The following is a 14,299-nucleotide window of genomic DNA, read 5'->3' as shown; positions in this document are numbered from 1 at the left end:
AAGAGAAGACTCGATATAATACACAAGTTTCTCCCGGCACTGTTCGACGATTTCCCAAGAGAGACCTGCATGGCCCGTGTATACGGCATCGCCCGTGCAGTCGTCTGCATAGCAATGTATATTAGAGGTTCCCAACATATCATTGATATGCAGAAGAAACAGTGTGGGTGATAGCACACAGCCTTGGGGCACTCCAGCGTTCACGGGCTTCGGTTCGAGCAATAACCGTCGACAACGACCTGTTTGCTGCGCCCAGTGAGGAATAACACTGGAAAATAACACGAAGCGTATGTTACAAAATTTTAAAGATGCCATTGAGTGTCAAGATGCCACGCACACAAGCATTTAATAATTGCCGTAATAAAAAGCTATTGTTCTTGGGTAGTGCGGTATCTTGTTGGAGTGCAGCGGAGACCGATCCTTAATCTAAATTCCAACCCTTTAAAATTTTTCCGTTTTATAAGAATTAAACTTGCCAAATTCAAACTCTAATATGCTTTTGTCTGAAAAACATCACGTAGTTATAAGTGTGTCATTAATCTAACATTATGGATGAGAGAATAGAACTTTATTTTTCAATAATTTTTCATAACATTTCATTTATTTTTTTGTAACGTATTTCATTTATTTCGTAACGTATGCTCCTTGTTGTTATAATGAAAATGTTTCACAGCAGAACTGTCTAACCGTGCGTCAATAAATTCTCTCACAGAAAATATGTCCATACAAAGCAAATATTGGAAATAAAAATAAGTATGGGTCCCAAATCGAAATTAAACGTATCCTATTTTTAAATCCGTGCATTAGTTAAGGAGTCCATCACGGACAAACGACGTGTCACGTAATTTATATATATTCAGATTATTAACCCGTTTGCCGCTAAGTAGGACTTAGGCTAACTGTCATTCATAGCTAACAAACGTTCTTGTCGATATTTCAGTGTCTCACAAGAATGTGAAATAGGGGATCTATATTGCTTAAGGCACGCGGAACCTTTGTCGACCTACCCGTAGCTACTAAAATTACTATTTAATATATGACAATAAAAAACACCCAAATCTAATCTAATGGTAAAAAATAAAAAAATTACGTTTTACTTTAAAAAACCGACTTCAAAAACTCAAAAGTATAAAATAACATAATAGAGATTAAATTTATACAGATAAATATTGTTAGAAAATAGTTATATTACATTGATAACTTTAAATTAATATCAATTAAAAAAATTGTAAAAACAAACCTTATATATTCTCGGAGTTGTTTCTGGACTGCTCGAAGCCTCCCCAGCAGAGTAGCAGTTTGATCAAAATAGTCAATAGCATCTGCAACGCTACCAGCCTGTGCCTTATTGTCTACTATCTGCTGATTCCTGGCAAAGTAGCAAAAGTGCAAATTTACTAAAATTATTAATAATATTATTTCTTCAACTTTGGTTCGTCAAAAGTGCGTGGGGAGAGCAAAATGCTTAAAGTTCTCGAACATCCTCTAGAGTGATAAAAAGTCAAACGAAAGTACAAGTGTTTATCGGAAGGCAAGCGCAGTAACATCTCATGAAATTCAAATTTTTACTTCACATATAGTTTGATAATATACAGAATGATTAATTAATTAATTTATTTATTTATGTATACTTTAATAAAACGGCGCAAGCCAATTACAATATTAAAGTAAGCATTTAATTACAAACTAAACATATTACACAAATAATCTATATATATAAAAATGAATTGCTGTTCGTTAGTCTTGCTAAAACTTGAGAACGGCTGGAACGATTGGGCTAATTTTGGTCTTGAATTATTTGTGGAACTCCAGGGAAGGTTTAAAAGGTGAATAAATAGGAAAATGCTGTTAAATTAAACAAAAACTACAATTTTGTTTTTCCTTTGATGTGTCCATGCATAATTTCTATGAGAGAATTTATTGACGCACGGTTTGACAGTTCTGCTGTGAAACAATATCATTACGACAGCAGGGTGCATATTTTACGAAGTAATTTTTGATGTTATCATATATTATTGACAAATTCATATAAAACATTATTTTATTTATTATATACAGAACAACGTCTGTCGGGTCAGCTAGTAGTTAATAAATATACAGTTTACTGTAAATAACTAACAATTAATTAACATCGAAATACAATTTATCCATTCCTCTCATAAAAACGCAAGCACTCTGTTAAAATCGTTTGCCATCCATCAGCAAAGAAATCTCTAGTACGGTACAACTAGGGGACGCTTGTCTGCAACGGATGCTGACTAGGTATCATAACAGTGCTTTTTTTGCTGTGAACAAGTAGCGTGCAAGCGTTAGTCACATATTGACGAGAGCAATTGCAAAGCCACTCAGAATTTTGGGTTCAGTCAAGAGTCCTGAGCAGCAGTTCATCAGTCTTGTCACTTTTTCACAAACTAGATCATCAAATATGCATCCAACGTATGTTGATTGGTTACGAGCAATTGCGATAGAGACTGATTTGCAATAAATCTAAAAGTAACTTGGAATTACAAAACTTGTGCTTTTTTCACAATAAACAAGTTAAAGTTGTGTCTACTAACTTCATTTCAGTTCACTGAGTTCAATCTATCAACTCATTGATCTTTAAGAATTTTGTTGTCTAGACTCTAGAGCGTAACATACCCAGCTTATTAATCCTTTATTTAGATGTAGGTTATATATAGGAAATGAGCAAATAAAGTAAAGACTATTTTATAATTACAACTACCTCTTTTACGGTTGTTCAGTTACTGAAACAAAACATATATATCTTTACATATATAAATTACGTGACACGTTGTTTGTCCGCGATGGACTCCTAAACTAATGAACGGATTTTAATGGGGATTACTTCATGGATTGCAGTTTAGTCCAACTTGAGAGATAGGATAGTTTTTATTTCGATTTGAGACCCATATTTATTTTTAATTCCAATATTTGTTTTGTATGGACATATTTTCTTTGAGAGAATTTAATGATTAATAAGTGAGTGATAACACCAAGAAATATTATTGACAAATTCATAAGAAACAGTATTTTTTTACTATGCACAGAACAACGTCTATCGGGTTAACTAGTATATATTTAAAATTAAATTAAATTTCGTTTATTTCAAAGATTACATATACATTTTTTAGTGGTTGAGACTTCCCAGTAAGTTGTCTTAGGACACTTGTATTGGGAATATCTCGCAACTTCCTTAGCAGATAACTTTTTATTTAGTAAACAATATAGAAATAAACAGAAATGATTAAAAACCAAATTTTACAAATTACAATTAATTGTGTGTGTGTGTGTGTGTGTGTGTGAGTATGTGTGTGTGTGTGTGTGAGTATGTGTGTGTGTGTGTGAGTGAGTGAGTGTGTGGATGTGGGTTTGAATTGGACCTTTGATTGGGTCCATCTATGCAATGCGTGTGTTTATCATATCAGTATGATCAGAAGATTTTCCACTTCATCATAAGCAAGACAAGTTAGCCAATTATTTAAAGCTTTTCTGCATAGATGTAATGTCATAGAATATATATTTAGGACACGATTTATATATATTCTATACCTATATCTCAAATTACAGATAGGTAATGAATGTTTCAACAACGACATATTTCGCAACATTGATGTAAACAATATATAGAAAACAACGGTAGAAAAATCAGTAAGCAACTGTATTTACAAAAACTCACCCCTGCTTTAACTTTCGATTTAATTAAAAATCCGCGTGTGTTTTCATTTGGAAAAACGAATTCAATCCACGTCAGCTATTCGACTGTATCTAATGCATACAAATATTGTTAGGCATCTTCACATAAATTCGAACGTGTTTAATGTTCCATTCTTAATGTTCTTACCTTACATACAGTCTTATGAGGGAGTCTTTATAGAAAATGGATATTACATCTGAAATAAATAGCTTTAGAAAACGATATCTGGAAGGGTCTTTATTTTTTTATTTATTGCTTCAACAGGGTAAACACCAATACAGTTTCTTACTAACATAGATATAACTATTTAAGTGACACCCCAATTATGGGTGCAAATCGAGAACAATTAACAAACGATCACAAACAAAGCATTACTTACACTTTAGCAAATTAATAAGCAATATAAAAAAAAAGAAAAGACGTGTGGCACTCGGGGACTTCCGCGGTAAAGCTATTGCATAGCATTTTTTATCAACTTATACAATTGTAATTATTTATTTATGCAGTATTTTTTTTTTTTGATAAAATTAATTTTAAAAAAAGCAAACGACAGTTGAGTAAAATTTAACTTGCAAGATTTGATAACAGACTGGCAACGGGACAGGTGAAACTAAATAAAATTGCTTGTCATAATAATAAAAATTAAAAAAACGTGATAAATAAAAATAGAGAAATAAAAAAAAATCATGATGTACCCCAGGCTCGAACCTGGGACCTTCTGCACAAAAAGCATACGTGATAACCGCTGTTCCACGGCAATTGTAATGACCGTGCCGAAATATCTATATACATCTAGTAAGTAAGTGTTAGGTTATTTTCGTTACGGAACTTCTGGATTCGGTATCCACGCTCAAGGCCCGCGATAGAAGCTATGCAATAGCTTAAAATATATTAATGTTTCAAAATTTTGAATAAATAATTAAAACTGTGAGAAATAAATTAAATTCGACCTAGGGAAAAAGAGCTCATCAAATAAATCATTGTTAAATGAATGAAAAAACAGTTAATATTACACGCGTTTTAATCCTTTAAAGGTGTTTTATTTAAATGTGTAACACTCGCATTAATAAAAGAAAATACTTTAAATAAGTTTACATAAGACTTTTTTGTATAATAAATTCAAAATGTAGTAACTGGAACAGCATCAGATCTAACACCAAGGTCTCAATATTTTTCGAAGTAATTCAAATGATTTGCTATATCAATTACGTCTTGATTTTGTAAATAAAACGCCGCTACGGCCGACATGCTACCCATTTCATTTGTTTTATGTAATAAGGGACGAGACAAGCAGGACGTTCAGCTGATGGTATGCGATACGCCCTGACCGTGACAATACAGTGCCGCTCAGGATTCTTGAAAAACCGAAAATTTCTGAGCGGCACTACAATTCCGTTTACTACAACACCTTGAGACATAAGATGTTAAATCTCATTTTCCCAGTAATTTCACTAGGTTTTTATAACAGACGCTTACCACCCTTATGTTGATGATTTTGCTTTGTTCAGATGAATCACCCCTAATGTGAGCTCTATTCGATAAATTTATGAAATAAATTCATAGTATCTACCGGGCCCTATGACACTGACTGATATCTCATAAAAACGGCACTGACCTTACGCATATATTAAATTTTCGAAGAAATTATAATCAAATGACTATTTATTAAATAACTTGTATTTATAAAATAACCACGGACGAGTAAAAAAAATAAGGACTCCGTGTCACCTACATAACAGTGAAGCATCAAAACAAGCCAGTTAACGTGTAAATACATAGCTCCACGCACACACTTACACTAATATAAGCCGATCGGCCGCCATTATCACATCTGCCACCGTCTGTGACGGATCGGTTTACGTCACATTAAAATATTTTTACTTAATGGTGCTTCACTTGTTAATATCACGGCGCGGAGTCCTTTTTTTTTTACTCGTCCGTGAAAATAACAAATATTTTATAGATAAAGACTCATTACTTAAATATCGCCCTAACCAAATAAAAACTACAGAAGAAAGTCTTCATTCTTCAACCATCAGTAGCCAATAAACAACCATTGGGACCTCTACAAACGATCTTTATGATACTTAAACATTTAATTTTAAATTCACAAGGCAGCCATTTTGAATTCATCATCATATGTTTTTGTGTTTTTTTTTTATTTGGGGCATTGGTAACAAGACCATCAGCTCAAACCAAAATACAATAAACGAAGAATATATTTTTAAATGAAAATAAGGGACGAGACGAGCAGGACGTTCAGCTGATAGTAATTGATACGCCCTGCCCACTACAATGCAGTGCCGCTCAGGATTATTGAAAAACCCAAAAATTCTGACCGGCACTACAACTGCGCTCGTGATCTTGAGACATAAGTTGTCAAGTTTCATTTGCCCAGTAATTTCACTAACTACGGCGCCCTCACGGCAGAAATAGGCGCCGTTGTGGTACCCATAATCTAGCCGGCATTCGATGCAAAGGAGCTCCCCACTGGTAGAAAAATATTTCAATATTTTTTCAATATACTCCATCACTAGAAAAACCCTCGTTAGGTCTATGGGCAAAAAAAATATTTATGTAGGTTAGTCGTTATAGACCTCCGTTTATTCACCATCTTGTTTTTTTGACAGCATAATATTGACAGTCTGCAAAATCTTGGTAATAACTGGGTTCTACTCAATTATATTTCAGTACAAAAATCTTAAAGTGGTCCTCTGTTTCTTAGATAACTTATAACTCTAGATAGTACCTGTTGCTGTTAGGCAATGCATGTTAACAGGCCAGGTTTTAGACGTATAAATTGTTTTGTTTTAAAATTTTATTTGTATATTAATTCTAGAAATGAGGGTTATCACTTTAAAAACTTATCATGTTGTTTAGATTTACAAGAGCGACATCTCACGTTAATTTCATAAGTAGATCCTTTTTACCAGTGGGAGGCTCCTTTGCACAGGAATCCGGCTAGGTTATGGGTACCACAACGGCGCCTTTTTCTGCCGTGAAGCAGTAATATGTCAACATTACTGTGTTTCGGTCTGAAGGGCGCCGAAGCTAGTGAAATTACTGGGCAAATGAGACTTAGCATCTGATGTCTCAACGTGATGAGCGCAATTATAGTGCCGCTCAGAGTTTTGGGTTTTTCAAGAATCCTGAGCGGCACTGCATTGTAATGGGTTAGGCGTATCAATTACCATCAGCTGAACGTCCTGCTCGTGTCTCTCCTTATTTTCATAAACAAAAAACCGTGTAGATGAAGCCACAACCTGAGAGTTGCAAAGCATACGAGATTTTATGACGATACATCACTCGAACGGTTACGGGTTCGAGTTGCCGCATCGTTCATAAAATTTAGTTTTCAAATTTTATTTACGTATAAATTATCTAAGCATTGATTATAAATATCCTGATAGTACACGGTAGATTGTATTATAAAATGCTATTTGAAATTGAATTTTACGGCTAGAACCTCCTAACGGCAGCAACCATAAAATAAATTTCTTATGGCGTATTAAAATACTGATTATTTTCTTCGATAACTTTTAATGCACTATTTTCTGTACTAATATAATGAAATAGCTATAACATTTTTCATTGGTGTTAGATATTACTCAATCTTATATATGAAAAAGCAAACTAACTGATTTTTCGTAGGAACTAGGCAGGTATCTATAGTTATTTTACTGCTGGACTCTCATACCAGTATTTGGTGGGTCAACATCTCCAGAAGATGCCTCATGTAGAGGTGAAACATGTATCGAAGAGACTTAGTGAAACTTTGCTTTGCTACACTAACACTAACTAACGATCGGTATTTGTAACATTTGAAATAAAAATTACTTTTACATGCCTTTGTCTTTACCCTGTTGTCATAATATCGCTTTTTAATGATAATAATTGAGCAAAAAAACATTGAAATTTTCACTATCGAATCTACATATCTTTAACACGGGAGTGTTCATTGCAATGCACGCTACAAACTACAATATCTTCCACGCCACCTATACCTAGACCCTTACTATGCAGAACGATATCAAGGAACTTTATTTTGTGAACGACCGAATTGTTGATTTAACTGACGGGATGATTCCAGATCGATAAAGTTAAAAAAATGGCACACATCCATCTTTAAGTCAATGCTTCTGTGATTACATGATGTTGCAAGATGTATGGGCATCGGTGAGCACTTTAAGAAAAGCATTTGGTGAGAATTTTCTTCGCCTAGTATCGGAATATTTAAATCTCAAGTGATTGCCAATTACGCAGTCATCTGGGAGACAAGACCAAAGTGGCTTTAAAAAAGTTGGGCTTCATAAATAGAACACGGCAATACTTTAAACCGACCCACATTCTAGCGCTCTTAAAAATGCTGGTTAGACAAACATAGAACCATTTGACCGCTTACAACGCAGAACAGCCCTGTGTTCTGTGAACGGCTAGACCACTTAGCATTGCGTAGAGCTTCGTTGTGTGTCTTCTAGCACATCATCTTCATTTATTACGGGGAGTGTTCCGAAGAGCTGTTTAACCTGATTCCTGCCACCGAATTCCACATTCGCATGGTAACCACAAATTAGGATATCATTTCCGACATCTGGAAATGTGGCGTTCCTCCACAGTGTGGTTTATACACCTTACCCGGCAACACTACCGTGATTCCTTTTCTTTTACAGGAGAACGTGGGCGGCGGTGATCATATAACATCAGATTCATCTTATTCACTTATGTATATACGCAGGACGTAATTCTTCTTTGGCGTAACAAAACAAATCCTTTAAATTAAGATTTAATGGACGATGAAAACAAAAAATAATAATTAATGTCGCAAACATCAGAAATATTTCTGAAAACTTTTATTAATTTTACATGTTGTGCTCCCGCAACGTAATAGTCACAGAATCTTATCTTCAATAACATCAAAAAGGTACAAACGTTTTGCTTTTATGTCAATGTAATTTTGCAGTTATAAACCTATTTAGATATTATTTAAATTTTCTTTTATTGTATTTTGGTTATTATTACTGTAAATGTTTAAAAGACATATTTTAATAACCAACTTCAAGCTGTTACTTTTGTGTTATAGTGATGCGCGCGCATCTTAAAATTTCACTCTCATCATTTTTTTAAACTCGGTGCGATAGAAGTTATAAAAGAAGTATAACTTCAAAAATACACAGATTAAATCAATACGTATACATAGCACAGATTTATGAATGAAACATAGTATTTCCTTGTAATAAGCTATTGTTAGCATTGCGGTCGACAGTAACCTTCACTACCAATCAGTGTTGTAACGTACGTTATTCAATAGAACGTTGACCTGAATATAAACCGTGTTTAAGAGGCGTTTATAAATAGCTTACGAATGCTATTAAAGTTGAAATTTTACCAAATATGGTCAGAAAGGACAATGTTACCATGAGATATATATACAGGTGTCCCAAAGTTATAGGACATGAAGGGGAAGTACCTTAAATATCGTAGATAGGGTATTTTACTGAAAGAAGACTTTATGTTATTTTTAAAAGTAAGTAATTCTGCATTCAAAGATTTTCTAAAAATTACTTGCCTCGTCAGGGAATCGAACCGACTTAAATGTAAAAAAAAACACCCCTACTCTTATGATGCCAATCGAAAGAATGGCCAAAAACTAATAACTCTTCTTAAGTAACATAGTATTTTAAAAGAAAGTAGTCAATGAAGTGGGTATTTTTTTGTAAATTAATTAAATAAATGCTCAAAATGTGATATCTCTTGTCCTACGCAAATCGCCAATCTTTTAATGAGTCCGCTGCCTGTTGATTTTCTTATCATTTTATGGTGAATACTCGAATTGATATGGCACAATTCTTTTCTTCAATTTGTAACTCGCCCTCGTTCTCGTATCGCTTTTTGTATAGCATATCTTTCACATATCCCCAAAAGAAGAAATCTAATGGTGTAAGGTCCGGGGATCTGGCCGGCCATCTAATCGGTCCATTTGTACCAATCCAAGTAGGAAAACATTCATTTTACGTTGTTCCTTTCTTTTAAAATACTATGTTACTTAAGGAAAATTATTACTGGCCTAGTAATTATTATAACCTTAGTAATTATTTATTTGGCCATTCTTTCGATTGGCATCATAAAAGGGGTGTTTTTTTTTTACATTTAAGTCGGTTCGATTCCCAGACGAGGCAAGTAATTTTTAGAAAATCTTTAAATGCAGAATTACTAACTTTTAAAAATAACATAAAGTCTTCTTTCAGTAAAATAGCCTATCTTCGCCGTTTAAGGTACTTTCCCTTCATGTCCCATAACTTTGGGACACCCTGTATATATTAGGAGGACAAAGTAATAACAAATTTTAAATACCATATTCATAATCCTACTATTCCTACTAATATTATAAATGCGAAAGTTTGTAAGAATGTATGGATGTCTGGATTTAAGGACTTATGTTTGTTACTCTGTCACGCAAAAACTACTGAATGGATTTTATTGAATGTGTACAAATATACCTTACACACCAGAATAACACATATTGCACACATTATACACGCATATTGATAAAGATATAGTGTGAATTATCCAAAATATAACGATAAGTATCAAGTAAGTAAGAAAAAAGGCCATGCCACCTGTAAGCTCTTCTGGCGTGGGCCACAAAAGACGTATCAGTTACACGTATTTAATCGAAATGTTTATCTTAAATAGTCTTACAAAAAACACCGGAATCACATATACCTCTCTTTTTTGTAATGACCCCAACACTATGAGTATAAAATGAAAGGTTTTACTGAGAAGACTACAAAAAATAACCATTTTAATAAAAAGCTTCTATAACAGTTTTGGAAATTAAAAAATTTTCACCGAAAATAAAAAAATACTAAAGATGAATATGAGCTAAACGAAGTACTGTTCTTATGGCAAGGCTTGAAAAATTTAAATATATTTAATAATATCTTGTCTTTAAATATTTTTTTATCAGACGATGCGTTATAACGTTGTATTACTAACGATGATTATTTCACTGTTAACGGTTATTTAAAATATTATCTTAATAATTATAAGTTAAATATATTTATAATTTTTTTTTGTAGATTATATTCTTCTAGCATCTTCTAGAAAAGATCTACGCATAATAGATATTTTTTCTTTAATTATTTTCCATATAATTTTCTAAAGATTACTTCTAATGTTGACTTAAAGGTAAACCATTCGAGAAAACCGTTGTAACTGTGACAAATATAACCACGGGACCTGACCTGAGAATGACACAAAGAAACCTTGGGAAAAACCATTACATACAAAACGCATCCAATGTTTACTCGTAAATAAAACTTAGTCATAAAAACCCCCTTTACTTTAGTAATTAACAGTAGCACGTGATATATTTTGTCCAGAGAGATTTTTAAAGTACCTACCTATTTTAGATACTATTTTTGACACAAAGTCCTACGAACTATTCAATAAATCACCGATATACGGGGAGTACTAATATCTTAAATACTGGTAAAGTTACGATTTACAGACCAGTCAAATACTCGTAGATTCTTGTTATAATGTAGACTACCTGCCTACCTACTTTCCTAAATTTAAATTAATAATTTTTTTAATAGAATTGTTGACAAATCCCCGTGGGTGCAAACATTTGAATGTTTGTATCCGAGCCATGGATCTTTATATGCTACCGTTTCTACGTGGACACGACATGACAGCCGTCAAAAAAAAACTGCCAATATCTATAATTTTAATTGCTATTATTAATTGGTCTTGGTTCTAAGAGCCATAAAACAAAGCGTAGCACTTTTGAAGACAAAATATTTTAATATTTATTTGGCTTTAGCTGGCCATTTTTGTTAAGCATACAACGGGAATATTATATTGAGAAATTGTTTTTAGAAAAAAAAAATCTTTTTTGAAAGAAATCGTAAGATCATATTATAACGTGGTCCACTATAGTAAAAATAATCCAAAGAGTTCTATTGAAATTCTTTTATTTTGACGCGTATATCAAAATAGTCACAATTTCTCATACATCTCTGAAAGAGCGGCCATATCACAGCACGGATATATCATTAAACACGTTGTTGTTTACAATAACCAAGCTTGTTTATCTAGTAACCCAATAGCGGCTATAGCGGCCCAAGTGGCCGCGTCGGGTTTGGCGCCAAAACAGCTGAGCAGTTGAATTCTGCGGGCGCGCGTGTTGGCATATCAGAGGTAATATATTAGATATATAGTTGTCCGTCCTCTAACAGGATATTTATGCAGGAAGTACATAATAACTGTATTATTAATTTATCAGCGTCGGTTTATTAATCTGTTAAATATTATGTAGCCAAACTTTTTACTCTTTTACATCCCTTTAATAAATATGGAAGAGATTTATGTCACACCACTGTCTTTATCGCTAGAGAGAAATTGTATAATTCATGGTCTTATGTTTGTCGTTGATATCGTGAAAGCGCGTCAACTTGTCTCTGGTAAATAAAAGTCTAACATATCTTACCGAGAGTTTAGAAACAAATATCATATGACAGAATCATCAATAATAACTTCAGAAGTTTTCCCGAGGGAAAATATCTAGGAGTAATGTTTTCTAAGTTCGATATGAATTATTGAACTCGAATTCTCAAACACTAAAGTGACACGTGTATCTTTGAGGATTGGATCCTTGAATTTGTGTGTGCATCTGTCAGATAGGATAATTATATTTTTTTTTGTAAATTTTAATAGTGTTAATGGCTGTTTGCTGATAAGCAAGAGTCTTGCTTTATTAAAAGTACATCAAAAGCATCTCTAATTAATTCAAATATAAATATTTTTATTCAAAAAAGGATATAAAATCACTCATTGAAAGTCAAAAACTACCACCAACTCCAAAAGGAATGCCTCACACCTGAGAAGAACGGGCGCAAACTCAGCGGGTTTCTTTTGAAGTTTAGGCGTGTTATGAAAAAATGATGAGAGTGAAATTTTAAGTTGCGCCAGCATCACTGTAACACAAAAGTAACAGGTTGAAGTTGGTTCCTAAAATTTTCTGACGTTTGCGTCATTCGGTATTTGTTTTGGTTTCTACGTCCATTAGGACAGGTAAAGGGTTCAAGCCCATACAGCCGTATTAATTATTTCATAATTATTAATTGTCAAAGCAATCTTACCTGAACCTTGACCAAATAAGTATTACTTCTTGAGTGCATACGTAAGTACACACACACACTTTATTTTATAAAAATATGGTTACAATGCAAATCGTTCAATAAAATTTATTATTTAACGCCTGCGGGTGGTTTCTCAATTTCCAATCAGTGGTATCATTAAAAAAGTATTTTATGTTATAGTAACCTAACCACACAAAAGTTTTGTAACAATTCTTTTGAATTTCGTTATACATTTGTTTCGAACATTATCCGGGATCTTGTTGTAAAAGCATATACAACGCCCCACAATAGACTTACTAACTCGACTTAGCCGAGTAGTAGACATTATCGGCCTTACAAATAAAATTGGCATAAAGTTATACCTTAGCATAAACCAAGAATATGCAAAATGTTTACAAATCGGCATTTTGCTTATGATTGGTTTATTCGGATGACATTTCCCGCGTTTTTTTGCAAGGCTGCTTGACATTCGGAAAGCTTCAGTATTATCACTATTGTCAATGTTGTCAACGATGTTAACAACATTATGGTTTGACAGTTTCTAGCAAATTCACTTATGTGCCTATGTAATTATATAACATTATCAGGAATATATTGCGAGGCAACAGTCAAGATGTTTATTTCTTTAAATTTTTCTCTTATTGATAATTAGAAATAGAGAGAAAATAATGGAATGATAGTTAGAAAAGAATTCGAAGGAAAGTCACAAAATAAATCTGAAAAGTTTATTCTAGTCTCGGTAGCAAATTATTTTAGCATTTTGTTTTGATACAAATGATTTGAGTTTTCTTTAGTGTTAAATCTGCCAATATTTGTCTTTAAACAATTCGACACGTGTTTCGCCTCTACACGAGGCATCCTCAGGACGTGTTCTAGTAAATCTGGCGTGAGACTTTGAGTCTCGTACCAGATTTTGGCGAGATAGATTTGTATAATTATGGATTTTGATTTGACGTCAGTTAGCCCCAGTTCTACTACATTTTATCCTGCAGGGGATTAAAAATGACACAGACGAAACTGTCGTGTTATCTGTAGGGTCAAATAGTCTTCTTAGCCTAACAAAAATAATTTAAAAATTACGTAAAGACTGTTTGTAAAACATGTCAACAAATAGCAACTAGATGTGACTTACGGCCGTTCCCAATATACTATCTACAGATAGAGATAATTTACTACCTTCTACTGTCAGTAATTAGCAGTCAATAATCAGAAGCTGTCCCAATATATCCGATAAGTCATTCTTATCGCCTTATATTAGGACGCGTGAATAAAAATTTCCATACAAACTTCTTTCGCTAGTAAGCTATACGTCGTCCCATTGACGGACATCAGAAGAACTTACCGTCGATAAGTTTATTGGGACAGAAGTCATCGATAGTTACCATTTTTATCTCTAGTAAGAGAAAGACTGAATAATGGGAATGACCGTAAAGGTATTCCTGTTTAGCGTTATTTACCA

The 14,299-nt window shown here is 33.4% G+C and overlaps 1 protein-coding gene across 1 annotated transcript in view; it reads right to left on the bottom strand.

Annotated features, from left to right (window-relative positions):
- LOC126979617 (receptor-type guanylate cyclase gcy-1) overlaps positions 1-14,299 on the bottom strand; it is a 93,099-nt gene that overhangs the window by 30,106 nt on the left and 48,694 nt on the right. Inside the window, exon 8 of the mRNA XM_050829048.1 lies at positions 1,241-1,369. Within this exon, the coding sequence (XP_050685005.1) occupies positions 1,241-1,369 (129 nt within the window). The remainder of the gene's footprint in view (positions 1-1,240; positions 1,370-14,299) is intronic.

Source organism: Leptidea sinapis, chromosome 3, assembly GCF_905404315.1.
Source record: "Leptidea sinapis chromosome 3, ilLepSina1.1, whole genome shotgun sequence".
NCBI lineage: Eukaryota > Metazoa > Arthropoda > Insecta > Lepidoptera > Pieridae > Leptidea > Leptidea sinapis.
The sequence above is the reverse complement of the archived record's forward strand: the minus strand, read 5'-3'. Positions and strand labels throughout refer to the sequence as shown.